A 16,128-nucleotide genomic window follows, 5' to 3' on the forward strand; every position below is an offset into this window, starting at 1 on the left:
GGGGCCAGAGGTGGGTGTTCCAGAAAATATGTTAAAGTGGACTGGGAGAGGTGGCTAGAGCTTGCTTGAGAGAGGAGCAAGGAAGGTGCCCGGGAGGAGCGTGGAGAGGGGCATGAAGGCCAGGGTCGTGTGCACCGCAGGGCCTTCCAGCTGAACCTTAGCCGGCTAATGTTTAAAAATGGCTGGTGACACTGGGAGCTGGGAATTCCAGGGCCTGGCTTTGGGTCTCTCTCTGGCTGGCTGGTGCTGGGATGTAGACGTGGCAGCCCAGCGAAGCCAGCTACATTTGGAAGGCCACTGAAGTTGGAAGACGAACCAGGTGAGCTCACTGTGGCAGCCGACAGGAATGCTAGGCTCCCCCGTATCCTGCCAGATTTTAAATAAGTCTAATTATGGTTTCAGCAAGTCCTGTCCTTTCTATATCCCAGAGATGAAACAAATGTGACCCCTCAGTCTGTCCCCAGGCCATCACCCCGGGCCGGGCCGCTGTGCCAGCTGGGACGCCTGCCCATACCTCCTCCCTGCCCTCCCAGACCCGAGAGTCCAGAATCCAGTTGACAGCGAGAGACTGTGTGTGTATATTTTGGTAAAATGTATGTAACGTAAAATGCACCAGCTTAGCCACTTTTAGGTGCGTAATTCAACGACGTTAAGTCCAGTCACACTACTGTGCAGCCGTCCCCTCATCGTGTGTCCTCAGAACCTCCTCATCCTCCCAGACTGGCGCTGTCTCCGTTAAACTCTGACCGCCCACCCCCCGGCCCCAGCCCCTGGCGCCTACACCTACTTTCTGTCCCTGTGGACCTGGCTCCTCTAAGGGCCTCTCATAAGTGGTGCCACACTCTATTTGTCCTTTTGTGTCTGTCTCATGTCCCTGAGCCTCATGTCTTCAAGGTCCAGTCACATTGTAGTATGTGTCAAAATGTCGTCACTCTTGAAGGCTGAATCCTCATCCACTGTCTGGATGGACCACACTGTGCCCATTTGTCCATCGATGGACACTTGGGCTGTTTCCACCTTTTCGCTGTTGTGAATAATACTGCTGTGAGCACAAGTGTGCAAATGTCTCTTTCCGTCCCTGCCTTCAGTTCTGTGGGGTCTGTACATAGGAGGGGAATAGTTGGGTCATAGAAATTATACATTTAACTTTTTGAGCAACCCCCGAGCTGTTTTCCACAGTGGCTGCGCCCTTATACATTCCCATCAGTGGTACATGAGGGTTCCACTTCCTCCCCGTCTTCATAGCCAGACATTGAAAACTGTAACGTGGATCGAGTCATTTCACTCCTCATCGTGCTTGAGAATAGCACCCAAGCTGCTCCCTGAAGCGCACGTGGCCCTGAGTGGTCCAGCTTCTCTCCCTTTTGATTCCCTTTGCTTTACCGTGTTTGAGCCACATGGTCTGTTCTTCAAACATCCCGTGTTTGTTCCCGCCCCAGGACCTTTGCACTTGTGGTGCCACCTGCCCCAGCTCTCCCCATGGCTGGCTCCTGTCCATTCCTAAGTCCTCAGTGCTCATGTCACCTCCTCAGGGAGATCCCGTCTGCCTTCTGTTTTCGAAGTCTCACCCAGAGCCACTTTCGGTCCCTCACCCAGTTTCATTGCCTCTGCGGAACTTAGAACCACGTGGAATTATCCCAGCCTTCTCTGTTGGTTCTTTTCCTGTCTGTCTCTCCTCCCTGGCTCTCTGCCATGTCCCCAGTGCCTGGCAAGTAGTGGGTGGCCGGTGAACATCTGTGACGCGAGTGCTGGGTAGCACGCTGATCTCCTGGTTTCGGACGGACCGTGGAAGCGGTGGCCGCCGGGATGAAAGGGGTTGTCAGGCGCCAAGGGGGTGGGTGCTGCAGCGCAGGAAGGCCAGCACTGGAGGCCACGGCAGCGCCTTTGTCATGGGCTGGGACAGACCAAATTTGGGCTCATGCCCATGGACAGGAAAGAACAGTTTGTACACTCTCGTCAGCGGGATCCAGGTTACATTTCTATTGTCTCCACGATTGTGTGTTTGAGCAGAAGGCCACAGGGGGTGGTGACATTCCAGCTGCACACGAGTCCCCCACGGACCTGGGAAGTAGGGAGAGCTGGTCCCCAGCCAGATGAGGTCCTGGGTCACTTGAAATACAGCTGCTGTTGAGAACTAGACTTTCACTTAACACCAGCAGGAGTGTGGCGTGCTGTGTTTCATGCACAGTGCTCGAGAGCCTTGTGCGTCTCTGAGATCCTAGAGGAAGGTCCCAGAATTCGGGGAGAGGGTGCACCATGTAGAGAATCAGGGAACAGAGCCCCACACAGAGGGAGCAGCCAGGACTGAGGGGAGCAGCAAGGTCCTCAGGCGGGACCGTGACAGGCACGTTGGAGGAACAGCATGGAGGCCCAGGTGGCTCTGGAGCAGAGTGAGCGAGGGGCAGAGAGGGAGACGCGAGGGCAGGGTGGGGGTGAGGCCAGGTCGTGCGGGGCCTTGTGGGTTGCAGGGAGGACTTGGGCTCTTACCCTGAGGGAGGTCAGAGCCCTGAAGGGCTGTGGGCAGAGGAGGGACTGAGTTTGGCAAAATGCTCTCACCAAAACAGGTTTTATCCCCTTATCTTTGATTGGCCTCTCCCCTCCCTGAGCTCTAAAAAAACTCCAGCTCATAGAATCAGGAAACCATTGAGAATGCCCACTTTGCAGATGGGGGAAACCAAGGCCCGGAAGGGAGAGGGACACAAGGTCCCACGCCAGGCCATGCCAGAGCTGGGACTCAACCCCAGGTTTTGGGGCACGGCTGTAGCTTCCAGAAGATGCCCCGAGTGCAGGTGAATTTGGGGTCTGCTGCCTCTTCTTCAACACCCCAGTGCATTGTACAGGCTCTGAAAGCCCCACACTTGCCCTGAGAACTCCTCGATGCCTTCTGACCGTGGAGCCCCGTGCTCAGGTGGTGTGTTCCCGTCTCCGGGCATCCCCATAGGAGCCCCCTGCTCAGCCGCTGCCAGCATAAACCTGGGCCCACTGGCCTCCACGGTCCCGCTTTAGTTCTCACAGTGTGTCCGTCCACGTTTTCCTCGTGCTGTTGGGAATACACGCTGAGCAGCACCAAGAGTTGGACGAGCTGGACTCCAGAGAACGGATTTGGGGTGGGGATGGAATCGACAAGGTCAGGAGGAAACTCACGAACAAGCAGTGTTCAAGTTCAATACAATGTTCGTTTTTATGTTTTTGAGAGAGGAGCAGATAAAACCAGGTTAGTGTACATTTTTTTGTTTTTGCTGTGTGGCCTTGGATAACTTACTTACTCTCTCTGGGTAAACCGGAATTGTCAGTCTGAGTCAAGGACTGCTGCAGGACGCGTCAGTTTCCTCCTCTGGAAAATGGGCATAATGATCACATGTCTCTCCTGGGGGAGTTTTGAAGATTAAATGAGCTGATGGAGGCAAAACTTGCAGCCTCACATAGTCAAAAGAATGACTCACTAAGTGTTAACTGTTGCATGTACCATCTAAAAAGGAGTGACCTTGTCAACCTTCCCAGGAGCCAGTCTCAGCCTCTCACGCGCCAGGGGCCCCCACTTGCATCTCAGGGTTGTGTGACCTCCCTTGCACATGGCAAGGCCTGAAATTATCCTCCTGGTTAACATGATTACTTGTTCATCACCTTTGTTCCCTCCATTAGGAGGTCAGTGCCCTAAGGGCAGGGATTTTTGTCCATCTTGGTCACCATTGTGTCCTCCAAGCATCTGGCACCCAGGAGACACTGAGCAATGAAAGGAAGTGACTGGTAGTACAGCTCAGCTCCAGTCTGTGGATGCGGAAGCGGAGGCTCATAACATCGAAGAACATGCCTAAAAACACACAGCGAAGGGCCAGGTTGAAAACACAGTGTTTGGGACCTGGAGGGTCGCACACAGTTTCCATCTCAGGTTCTTTTCTTCTCTTCTTTTTACAGCCCTTTAAAAACCTGTGTGACCCTTTTTATATCATTATTGCCTCCCCCCAAAGAGTCTTTTTAGACATTTGTTCTCGAATCGTTTCACCCCATAACACTTTAATACCATGGTGTATTATACACCTATTTCTGTGGTGTGTATCTATACATAGGCTTTATACATAAAAAAAAGCAAAATTCTTTAGCCCCTTTACTGCCCCGCGGAGAACCAGTGTTTGCCCCACTGCTGAAATTTGGGCCAGGTCACTGTCTGCGGGGGGCCAGCCTGGACACTGTGGGGTGTTGAATAGCATCCCTGACCCCACCCACTTGATGCCAGGGGCACCCCCAGTGTGACAAGTACAGATGTTTCCAGACATCATCCTAGGGGCAGAATCATCCCAATTAAGAACCTCTGTGAGCCCTGGCTGGTGTGGCTCAGTGGACTGAGTGCTAGTCTGCAAACCAAAGGGTCACAAGTTCGATTCCCAGTCAGGGCACATGCCTGGGTTGTGGGCCAGGTCCCCAGGAGGGGACACTCAAGAGGCAACCACACATTGATGTTTTCTCCCCCTCTTTCTTCTTCCCTTCTCTAAAAATAAATAAACGAAATCTTTTTAAAAATACACAAAAACCTCTGTGCTAGGCAGACAACTTCTAATGGACATCAGCTTTGGGGAATAGACGCTGAACTGGACCTCAGTTTATCAATGTCATCAATTGGGCAGATTTAATCAGATGGTGCCACGATGTTCTTAGCGGAGTGAGAACTCAGCAACTGAGAGCTGCCCACTTGGAGGCCAGGGCATGCAAGGGCACCGGACACCAGCCGGCCTTTAGACATGATCTACTGTGGGTGCACCCGTTCAGACTGAGGGAAGGTCCATTTTAAGTCTGGATGTCTGAGTACATGGGAGGAGGGATTAGCTGGGCCTTTTTTCCTGATTTTTCACGGGACATCTCGAGAAGCCCAGTAGAACTTTCGGTGATGATGGCAGTGTTCAGCACTGCCCAGTTTGGTCACCACCAGCCATGTATGGCAATTATCGAAAAGTGACCAGTGCAACTGATGTCCTGAGAATTTAATTTAATTCCAATTCAGCTCACTTCAATTCGAAGTGATGTGGCCAGCAGCTCCTACACCAGACAACAGGTCTAGAAGCTGGGGAGTTTTCAGGAGTCAAGTGGCAGACACGTGATCAGCAGGTGGATGAGAAATGTTTTAAGGTCTTAGAGACAATTAAAAATAAGATGGCATAATAAAAAGGAAGAAAATTCTGACACGTGCCACAATGTGGATGAACCTGGAGGACGCCATGTTCAGTGAAATAAGCCAGACACAGAAGGACAAACACTGTCTGACCCCACTCAGATGTGGTCCCCAGAGGAGTCAGATTCACGGAGACAGGAAGTGGATGGTGGGGGCCGGGGCGGGGGGAGGAGGAGGGAGAGTTAGTATTTAATGGAGTCCGAGTGTCAGTTTGGGAAAGAGAGAAAGTTGTAGAGATGGACAGTGGGGATGGCTGTACAAAACCTGTGAATGCACGTGATGCCCCTGAGCTGCGCACTTAGAAATGGTTAAACACTACGTTTTATGTGATGTGTTTAACCACAATCTAAAAAATAAATGTTTAAAAATTTTAATGAGGTGGGGGGTGGAGGTGGAAGAGGGGATAAGGGGGATAAATGGTAATGAAACAAATACAGTAAAATAATTCCTTAGTAAAAATGAAGTAAAATAAGAAAAAAGTTAATGATGTGGCATATAAGTACAGCATCATACTATTTAGAAACTCTACTGATTTAAATGGAAAAATATTTCCTAGGACTGTGGAAAAGGAAGCGGTCTTCTCCAGCCCAGTAGAGGGATCTGTAGAAACTCCCAGCTAACGTCAGACTTAGTGGCGAGAGATCGAAAGAGCTCCCGACACTCAGAAGCAAGGCAAGGACTCCTGCCCCCTTCACTTCAGTTTAACATTGCTCCCGAAATCCTAGCCAGTGCAATAAGGCAAGAAAAGGAAATCAGAGGCATACAGATTGGAAAGGAAGAAATAAAATTGTTCCCATTTTATCGCAAAGGACATCATGGTCTACATAAAAAATTCTAAGGAATCTGAAAAAAAAAAACAAAAAAACAAAACAAAAAGCTCTTGGAACTGAAGTAAATTCATCAAGGTTGCAGAATACAAGCTTAACACACAAAACCAATCACATTTCCAAATGCTAGCAATGGATAGTTAGAAACAGATATTAAATTTAAAACATAGTATCATTTATAATCTGTCCCCAAACTCACCATGTATTGATTGTCAATGTGGTGGCAATCCTTTACAATTATTATTAGCTAAGGCCACTCAACAAACCCTGGGAAGGGGAATTAATTATCTTCCCCACCTTACAGATGAGGAAACTAAGGCCCAGAGAGTGGGTGTGCTGGCCCAGGGACATGGAGTGAATGAACAGTGAGAGAAGGGCTCCAACTAGGACCAGCCATAGCCTCGTGCAGTTGCTTTTAATGGCTACAGAACAACCGAGGCACAAAGGACAACAGAGCTGGTAATGACAGTAATAAGGCCCCTTCTCCAGTTGGTGAGGTACTCGACTGCGCTCTAGGCTTTGTTTCAGGCACTTGATTGCATGCATTACCACCTTTTCCCTGATGAGCAGCCTTCTAGGGGGGTGCTCTGCCCATTTCACAGATGAAGAGAGTGAGGCACAGAGAGAAACGAGGCATTGCACTGAGGCCCTCAGCCCCGTCTGCCTGGTTCCAGAGCCACAAGCACAGAGGCAGTGCTCAAGAAGCACGCCCTCTCCCAGAGTGCCAGCCGGGCACTGCTGCCTGCTCAGTCCATGTAGGCACCAGTTCCGGAAGAGGGTCCTGTGCCCGAGGCCCGGAGCCCAACGGATGACTGCCCAGGCTGGGTGCTTCCCAACGGAGTGGCCACCCGTGCCCAGCCGTGGAGCTATCCAAACAGGACTGGCCGGCTCCGAGGGGGCTGCTGGCTGCCCGACCTTGGAGTGGCCACAGGGCTCAGGGCCGAGCCGGGCACACTCCCCTCCACTGCTGCCCAGTCGGCCACGGCTGGGACTGCAAAGCCAAGTCAAGAAGGGACTACCCACATCCCACTCCTGGATGGGAAACTGAGGCACGGGGCCTGCTCCCGTGCTGTTTATGGTACCCTCAATCTTGGCAGCCAATAGGTGTGCAACACACAGTGTGTGCAGAGCCACTAGCATGGCGCCAGGCACACAGCGAGGGCTCGTGACCGTTTTAGGAAGTATCATCATTATTATTATCTCCATGACAACACGGAGGGAACTGAGGCCCCCCAGAGGGGAAGTGACCTCCCCACAACCACACCTCCTCTGAAGCTCGCAGACGCTGGGAACTCAGGCATCTGATCCCAGAAGCCAGATGGCTCACGCACGCGCAGTGTTGGGTGTCTGGCTGCCTGCCCAGACGCAGGAATGAAATACGGTTGACCCTTGGGCAACATGGGTTTGAACAGCGCAGATCCACTTATACGCAGATTTTTTTCAGTAAATACTGTAAAAATATGTTTTCTATTCCATAGGCTTTCTTGAATAACCTTGTTTTTTTTTCCTCCAACTTATTGTAAGAATACAGTATATAATACATAGAACATACAAAATATGTATTAGACTGTTTATGTTAGTGGCGAGGCTTTTGGTCAACATTAGGCTATTAAGTTTTTGGACGATTTTTACCAGCACTCCTAACCCCCACATTGTTCAAGGTTCAACTGTGACCCTCATGACAGTGCAAATGGCATGGGGAGGGGACCTTTTCATCACTCCAGTCCTGTTTTCCTTGCCTATAAAATGGATACAACAATGGTGCCAGTTTTGTGGCTCCCTTAAGGGTTCAGGGAAACATAGAAAATGAAACAGCAAAGTGCTACATCAGTGGTCATCTTAGGGGTTTAAAAATAGCAACAATAATAATGATAACAATAGTAATGTAAAGGACATCACCATGTGTATACCCAAGTGCTTCATACATATTATCTCCTTGTCACCTCCTGGCAACCCCATCAGCCCTGGGTGATGCTCCCACCCATCTGAAAGAAGAGAAAACTACAACTCACAACAGTTAAGTGACTTGCCTAAGGTCACACAGCGATTACTTCCGGCTCTGGGGTATGGCAGAGTCGGTGTGGGGATGCAATTCTCTCTCTCTGGTACTTGACGGTGATTCCCACCACCTTTCTGTTTGACCTGAAAGACAAAATGGGTGGATGCTGGGTTCCGTCCAACTGGACTTGGCCATGTGCCCCCCTTAGCCTGGTCCTGGGTGGACGTGGGGGCTATAGAGGGAGCTGGCGTGATCACTCTCCATCCAGGCTCCTGGAGCCAATAAGAGCTGAGCTCAGCGTCTGTCTGCTACACTCGTCTGCCAAGGAGCCTGATTATTTTTAGATAAGATGGATGGGCTGGTGCTGGGGCAGAAGGGAGCCCTCAAACCAGGCGGGCGGGAGGCATTGCAGCTGCAGAGGGACACCTCTTGGCCCCTTTTCTGGAGGTCCTGAGTGGCACCCCAAGACCAAGGGGCTGAACCCTCAGGACTTCAAGGGCAGAGACCAAGGGGAGAGGCTCCAAGGACTCATTTCTCTTGCCCTCACTTTCCCCATCTGTAAGATGGGCATGACAGCCTCTACCTCCTGGGGCTGAGGCAAGATTGAATGAGCTACCCCATTTCACGGATGAGGGACTGAGGCTCATAAGGGAGGAGCTCTAACCCTCTACTGAGCCAGCCCCTGCACATAGCTTCTCGCCCTCTGTGTGAGACCACATTCTAGCATGTGGGTACGCATGAGCCCTGGGGACCTGCGCTGATGTCTGCAGGTGCCCGGCCAGACATCCATGACCTTCTGGGGCAGCAGCCAAGGGAGGGGACCAAGCAGAGACCCCAGGGCCTCACGTGTCCAGGAGCTATCCTGTGTCACCACCTCTTCCCTCTCTTTGCAGACGCGGAGCAGAGTGGCAGTCCCCGGGCCGGGATGGGCTCCGACCAGGAGGACAGCAAGCCCATCACGCTGGGTGAGTCTGGGGAACGTGAGTCTGGGGAGCAAGGCCCCTTCCCCATCTTTTATTCGGAAGTCGTAGCCCGGGCACCCCTCATGTGCTCTGGTGGCTGTGTGCGGGCGCCTTACACACATGAATGGCTCATTCCTCACAGCTCTGCTGTGGGGGAAGCTGAGATCAGAGAGGTTAAGGTGCCACCCAGGGAGCGTCAGGGCTCGCAGGAGGTGCTCACCTCACAAGAGAGGCCCTCTAGAGGGCCCTGCGGTCCCATGGGACATTTAACAATATGTGGGACAAGTCCGTTCTATTTTGGGAGATGGAAAGTGGGAGAATTTGCTTGATGCAGGGCTGGGAGCAGAGCCCTCCCCAAAATGGGAAGGATTTGGAAGTTGCTTCTGCCCTGCCCCCCATCCCGACCACTGCAGTCTGTCTTCCTCAAAGTGGCCAGGGGGTGCCTGGGAACACCTGAGGTAGGTCACACCCCTCCTCTGCCCAAAGCCCTCCAGAGCGCCCACCTTCACGTGGGGGGTGAGCCCAAGTCCTTCCCACAAGGCCCTGCACAACTTGCCCCCTACCCTGCCCTCCTCTTCCTTCTCTCCCTCTTGCTCACTCTGTTCCAGCTACATGGGGCTCCTTGTTCCTTCAACATGCCAGGCATGGTCCTGACTCGGGGCCTTTGCATGTGCTGTGACCTCTGCTTGGATGGGTATCTGCTATGTCTCCCTCCAGATCTCCCAGGTCTCAGCTCAAACAAATCCCTCTCACAGAGATCTTCCCTGAGCCCCCTCAGCTCAAGCAGCCTCAGCCACTCCGGATTGATCAGCGCCTTCTGTTTTTTATTTCCTTCAGAGACAGTTAGTGGTTGCGTATGTGTTTGCTTGTCTTCCCCAATGGAACATGACCTCCTTAAGGGCACAGGTTATTGTCCGTCTTGATTACTAGTGTGTCCTCAGTGCCTAGAATAGAATCTAGTACACCGCAGGTGCTCCATAAATATTTGTAGAGAGAAATAAAAGAGAGAGGGAAGCATGAAGCAGAGAAGAAAAGAGAAACTAAAGAGATGGTACATCAGGGACAAGAAAATGGGTGAGCTGCAGAGGAAGGAAGGAAGGAAGGAAGGAACAGCTGGCGTGTGAGGGCGTCTTGTTAGTTGGACTGGCACAGCCGTGCCCAGGGAGGCTGGCTGCTTCCAGGAGATGCACAGGCCCCCAGGCCACTCCTCACTGGTCACCTCTGACTGGAGTCCTCCTTGGCCTCCTGAGATCCCCAGGAGCCTCTCTCTAAGCCAGATGTTCAAGGGAGGAGGGGGCAGCTGTACAGGGTTGGCCTGGTCCCCTGGGGAGCTCCAGCGTCTGGTGGAGGAAATCACTTCCTCCCTGGCCCGCCAGGGAGTCCCCTGGAGATGGAGCTGGGCGAGTGCTGCACAAACAGGAAACACCGGTGGGGGGAGGGCAGAGGGGCCTGCTGACACCAGCTGGCCATCTGGGTCAGCAGGAAGCAGCCATGGCCACTTGCCTTGGATACTGGGGGTCCACCGCCCTGTCCTCCCTGGGGTGTTGTGGCCTTGAGCCTCCCAGCATGAACCTGGGAAGATAGTAAGTGTTCAATAAATGGTGAGCACAAAGCTTGTAACCAGGAAGACTGGGGTTCCTGGACTGTCCAGGGTGTCGGACAGCTGGGGAAGTGAGCATTATGGAGTGAGCTCCCTGTGGCCAGTACTGCCCCCTAGGGGCCATAAGAACTGCTCCCAGCACACCCTCCTGCCCAAGCCTAGAGATTCCTACCTGCCTGTCCCCCCTCCTCTCTGACCACTCTCCCTGAAGCAGAGCTGGGAGCAGAGCCCTAAGAATAGAAAGGCTTCAGAAGCTCTTTCCACTCCAGCCCTGTTGGCCTCCAACTTGCCAAATGTGTTCCAACCCCACGGCCTTTGCACAAACTGTTCTTGCCACCAGGAACTTTGTGGCCCCCAGGCCAAACATCACATTTATGGTCATCTTAACCAGAATACCGACACTCACAGGGCCATTACCCTGTGCCACATGCTGTCCTTGGCACTTAACAAACGTTAACTCATGTATTCCTGTTGTCCACCGGTAGAACCCTGAGGTCTTGGTAACGCATTACTCTCCCAGTGAGGCTTTCTCTGAGCCCCTTGTGTAAGATAGGCCCCCTTCCAGGTAGGCTTCCCCAGCCCTGCCTGCCTTACCCCTGCCTGACACAGCTTAGGTTGAACTTAGTGAAATTGAAGTGTGTTTTTTTTGTATGTGATAAAATACACGTAAGATAAATTGTATCACTTTAACCCTATTAAAATGGAACATTCAGTGGCAGTAAGTTCACCCACAATGTTGTGTGACCATCACTGCTCTCTAGTTCCAGCACATTCCACCACACCAAAAGAAACCTCATTCCCCCTTGGCAGTTACTCCCCAGCCCCTGGCAACCAGGAACTAACTCTCTGTCTCTGTGGATTTGTCTGTTCTGGACATTTTACACAAATGGAATCACATCCTATGTGGTCTTTTGTGTCTGGCTTCTGTCACTGAGCACCATGTGTTTAAGGTCCATCCACACTGTAGCGAGTGTCGGTGCTTCATTCCTTTTTATGGCCGAGTGATACTCCACTGCCTGGAGAGACCACAGTGGGTTTATGTATTCATCTGCCCACAGACACTGGGTTGTTTCCAGTTTGGGCTTTTGTGAATCACGTTGCTGTGAACTCTTGTGTACAAACCATCCCAGCCCCCAGAGTCCTGCTTCCTTTGACATTAGGTGGGCGTGGTTCTGGGGACACAGGATTTTAATTGCTACCTGTGAACCCTCCATTCAGCCTGTGGATCTCAGCCTTTTTTGCCAGGCATTAGTCTAGGCACTGAGGACAAGGCATGGCCTAGGCAGAGACAGCCCTGCCTCCATGCAGCTCCGTCTGGAGGGAGGATACTAAATGGCAGCACTGCCTAGGGTGTGAGGATTGATGCGAGGAAAGCAAGCCTGCTCCTCCTTGGTATTTTAACAGCTTTTTTAAAAAAGATTTTATTTATTTTTAGAGAGGGAAGGGAGAGAGAAAGAGAGAAACATCAATGTGTGGTTGCTGGGGGCCATGGCCTGCAACCTAGGCATGTGCCCTGACTGGGAATCGAACCTTCGATGCCTGGTTCGCAGCCTGCGCCCAATCCACTGAGCTACGCCAGCCAGGGCTCCTCCTTGGTATTTTGATTCATATCTCACAGCTGCTCAGACAACACAGTATAGGTTCCCATTTTCCAGATTACCATGGAGGGGAAGGGATTTGCTCAAGATCACTACCGAGTGGATCAAACAGGATCTGGCCTCTGCTTGCAGTCTGCTGCATCTTGGGGAGCCCTGAATCCCCAGAGAAGGGGAGACTGGCTGCAAATAATAGGAACGTCCACTTTAGCAGTGTGAGGGCAGAGGGACCCCCATCCGAGTGGACGGGCTTGGCTGGAGAGCCCTGCCACCGCAGGGCTTCAGGGGTGGGGAGGCGACTGCCCGGGCCGGGTCCAACTTCCAGAGTCTGGGCAGTGCCAGGGTGTCCACTGAGGGAAACAGACCCACTGATGCCCATTCTCTCCCTGTTGCAGACACAACTGACTTCCAGGAGAGCTTCGTCACCTCTGGTGTGTTCAGTGTCACCGAGCTCATCCAAGTGTCCAGGAGTGAGTGCCCCCACACACCCTGGGCTGGGACCCAGAGAGGGAAGGGGCTTGTTCAGGGGGAGGGGTGTTGGAGAGCAGAAGGAACTTCAGGATGGAGGCTCCAGGAGGGAAGGGTTCTCAGGGAGAGGGGAGGGACTCAGGGAGGAGGAAGAGCCCATCACCCTCCACATCTCCCCCTCGTTCTCCCCAGCTACCCCGTCATCAAACCAAGTTTTCTAGGAAGGGCAGCATCCAGGCCCTTCCCAGAACTCAGGGTCAAGGTGACATGCTTCTTCCCAGGAAATAGACTCCAAATGCTGGATGAGGGGGCTGAAAAACCTTCCCAGAATCCCTCCTTCCTGGGGCCTTCCCCTGCCCTGTCCCAGGAGGCCCTAACCCCCATTTTGCTTCCTGCCCCCTTGCTTTCCCTATAAACCGACTAGGGACTCACCTCGTTCCCTCAGACACCCCCATTTGAATCCCATCCCAGGGAGTTCTGCTTAATCCTGACCATTGTCTTCCTGTCCAGATCAGCCTCAGGATGTGCTGGAAAACTGGGCTCCAGCTCTGCCTATGTCTCTGTCCCACAGCATGACCTTGGCCTCTTTTGATCCATTGAATAAAACCAGTTTCATAAATTAGGAATGAGGCCAGTTTGAGCAGGGGCTCTCCCCACCGCTGCAGGGCAAACTGCAGTCCAGGGCATTACTCCCCCTCTCATTCTCCCCTCTGTCATTCTCTGCAGCACCTGTGGTGACTGGAACAGGACCCAACTTCTCCCTGGGGGAGCTGCAGGGGCACTTGGCGTATGACCTGAATCCAGCCAGCACCGGCATGAGAAGAACGCTACCCAGCACTTCCTCCAGTGGGTACGTGCCTGGGTCCTCATCTCTGGCATTTCATGACCCCTTGCCTACCATCACCTGCCCACAGGTGATTGATTCCTCTCCCTGAAATGCTTGTTTTCATCGTCCACCTAGGAAACACTCCCTCATCCTTCAAAACCAAGCCCCAAGTGCCCATTTCCCCAGCCCTGACATCCCGCTCTGGGCTTGAGTCCTGCGGGTCCAACCCTTGAGACTCCATGGGAATGAAGACACCAGTTTTTGCTGACATGTGCTGTGTGACCACGAGTTGGTCACATCGTGTTTGCCTCTGTTTCCTCATCTGTAAAAAAGGATCATAATCCTACCAGTTGTTCTGGGGATTACAGTAGGCCAAGTGACCGGCCAGGCCTAAAGTCTTTAGTCAGCACTCTGCTCGCTTGTTGTGTGACCTCAGCTGAGTCCCTCCGCGCCTCTGGCCCCAGATATTCAGTCCGAGCAATCGGCAGGTTGAAACAAGTGCTAACAGCACTGCATGAAAGTCTGTGGCTGCAGGATGTCTCGCGAGAGCACACTTCTCGCCCCGCCTCTAAGGATCGTAAGTTAGCCAAGCCCGCGGCCTCCGCCTACATCTCTGTGGTAACCGGCTTGCGTTCTTCTACCCTCGCCCCTCAGGAGCAAACGGCACAAATCGGGCTCGATGGAGGAAGACGTGGACACAAGCCCTGGTGGCGATTACTACACGTCGCCCAGCTCTCCCACGAGTAGCAGCCGAAACTGGACGGAAGACATGGAAGGAGGTGGGGCTGGCGGCGGGAGTGGAACCGGTCTTCCGGTCGGGGTTACGCAGCCGGTACTACGTATCCCGGCAGGCATTGCGCGAGCGCCAGAGAGCGGGAAGCGGGTCTGGATCAGTGAGGCCCCTTGGGAATTGTAGTCACACGCTTGCGTTCGGGCTCACGTTTCGGAGCTTTTGGGTTCCGCTCAGGACGGGGAGGGTGGAGTCTCTTTCTCGCCCGACTTCCTGTTCTCTCCCTGTCAGGGGCTAATTAATCTCAGTGGGGTTCTTGGATTATAGAGTTGACTTTATAGTGATTCCAATTAACAGGGTGCTTCTTCCTGGAGTCTGCCGTAGGCTTCGTCTAGAGGGTCCTGAGGTGTAGGATTCCATCTCAGTGGGGTCCTCCATGAAGTTCCTACGTTTACGAGATTCCCGTCTCCATGGGATCGTCCCCCTTGTGATTCCAGTTCTGTAGGAGCCCCTTCTTTTTTCTCATAGCGGCCTTTTCCAGGGGGATTTTGTTCTATTGCTTTTCTGTCTTCGCAGGGTCTTCTCCAGACTCTCATGGGCCGCAGTTCCGAAGTGTCTCTTTTCCGTTGAGTGCTAACTCCTGGGGATTCTTTGTTTACATATCATCTCCCCCAGTCTCCACCACGGTTGTCATCTGAAAAATCCCTTTCGCCTTAAGGTTCTTTCTAGCGGACCGGCATCTGTGACTAAAGAATAGTGTGCAAAGTGACCCTCAGGCTTGTGTTACATTGGAGCAGGCGTCCCTGTTACTTCTGGGCTTATCAGCAGGGTCTGTGTCCTGCATTTTAGAAGTATCATTCTATCTAGTCCCTTATCCCTTATCAAGGGTTCACCCCACGAGATAACCTAGGGATTATGAAGGTGGACTCTCGAGTCCACCAGTCCTTATAGCTTCCTAGCGACCCCACCTCTCTGAACCTTGGTTTTCTCACTTGTGAAAAAGGGACGTTGATACCTGCAGTACTCAGTTTATAGTAGTGTTGTGGGGATTAAGTAAATCAGTACCTCTGATGTCCCTAGAACTGGCCTGGCACATAATAAGTGCCCAGTAAACCTTAGGATCTGTTTTCTCCTCCCCCCTCCTCTCTCCCTCCTTATCCCTATAGAGCCTTCTTTCTTGTAAAGATCTGTCTACGCAAAGGGTGATATCTATAGGATTCCTGAAAAGCAACATTATAATGAAGAAGGCGGGGTCAGGCATCAGAGAGACCTGGGTTGGAATCCCAGCTTTGCCCTTGACTCACTGTGTGGGCTGTGTAACCTTGGGCAGGTAACTTACCTAGCCTGCATTTTCTCATTCCAAAATGGGAGTGATGAGATAACTTCTTTCAGAAAGTTGGAAGGGTGAAATGGCAGAATGTGTGTAGGGCATCTGTATGGTGCGTGATAAGTACCCAGGAAACAGTAGAGTTTATTGTTGCTCGTATCTTTATAAAATTCCCATCTCCCTGAATTGGTCTCTAACACTTCTGGTTGTTACTTTTGAGGTCTCAAGGGTCCCCCCTCTTCCATGGTGTGGGCTCCCAAAGCAGGTACCTACTGTGGAGGACCTGTCTGTATTTATCAGGTTCTAATTTATGGGCCAGAGTGTGTCTGTGGGTTCCCTGTCTCTGTCAGGTTTGCCTCTACAAAGACCCTGAATTCAGCCCTGACTGGTGTGGCTCAGTGGGTTGGGCATCATCCTGCGAACTGAAAAGTCACCAGTTCGATTCCTGGTCGGGGCACATGCCTGGGTTGTGTGCCAGGTCCCTGGTTGGGGGCATGTGAGCTGATGTTTCTCTTCCACTCTTTTTCCTTCCCTTTCTTTCTCTAAAAATAAATAAAGTCTTTTTTAAAATGTCCCTTTGAAAAAAAAGACCCTGTATTCAGTAAGCCTTAAGTTTGACTGTGAGAAACA

General features: G+C 52.2%; 1 protein-coding gene across 5 annotated transcripts in view; it reads left to right on the forward strand.

Moving 5' to 3' along the window:
- The window catches only part of NFIC (nuclear factor I C), a 65,445-nt gene that overhangs the window by 32,246 nt on the left and 17,071 nt on the right, over positions 1 to 16,128 (forward strand). For all 5 annotated transcript variants that reach the window (XM_028519274.2, XM_028519276.2, XM_028519273.2 and 2 more), the window contains exons 3-6: positions 8,884 to 8,955; positions 12,543 to 12,617; positions 13,342 to 13,465; positions 14,096 to 14,220. In XM_028519274.2, the coding sequence (XP_028375075.1) occupies positions 8,884 to 8,955; positions 12,543 to 12,617; positions 13,342 to 13,465; positions 14,096 to 14,220 (396 nt within the window). The remainder of the gene's footprint in view (positions 1 to 8,883; positions 8,956 to 12,542; positions 12,618 to 13,341; positions 13,466 to 14,095; positions 14,221 to 16,128) is intronic.

This window comes from Phyllostomus discolor, chromosome 8, assembly GCF_004126475.2.
Source record: "Phyllostomus discolor isolate MPI-MPIP mPhyDis1 chromosome 8, mPhyDis1.pri.v3, whole genome shotgun sequence".
In the NCBI taxonomy this organism is placed as follows: domain Eukaryota; kingdom Metazoa; phylum Chordata; class Mammalia; order Chiroptera; family Phyllostomidae; genus Phyllostomus; species Phyllostomus discolor.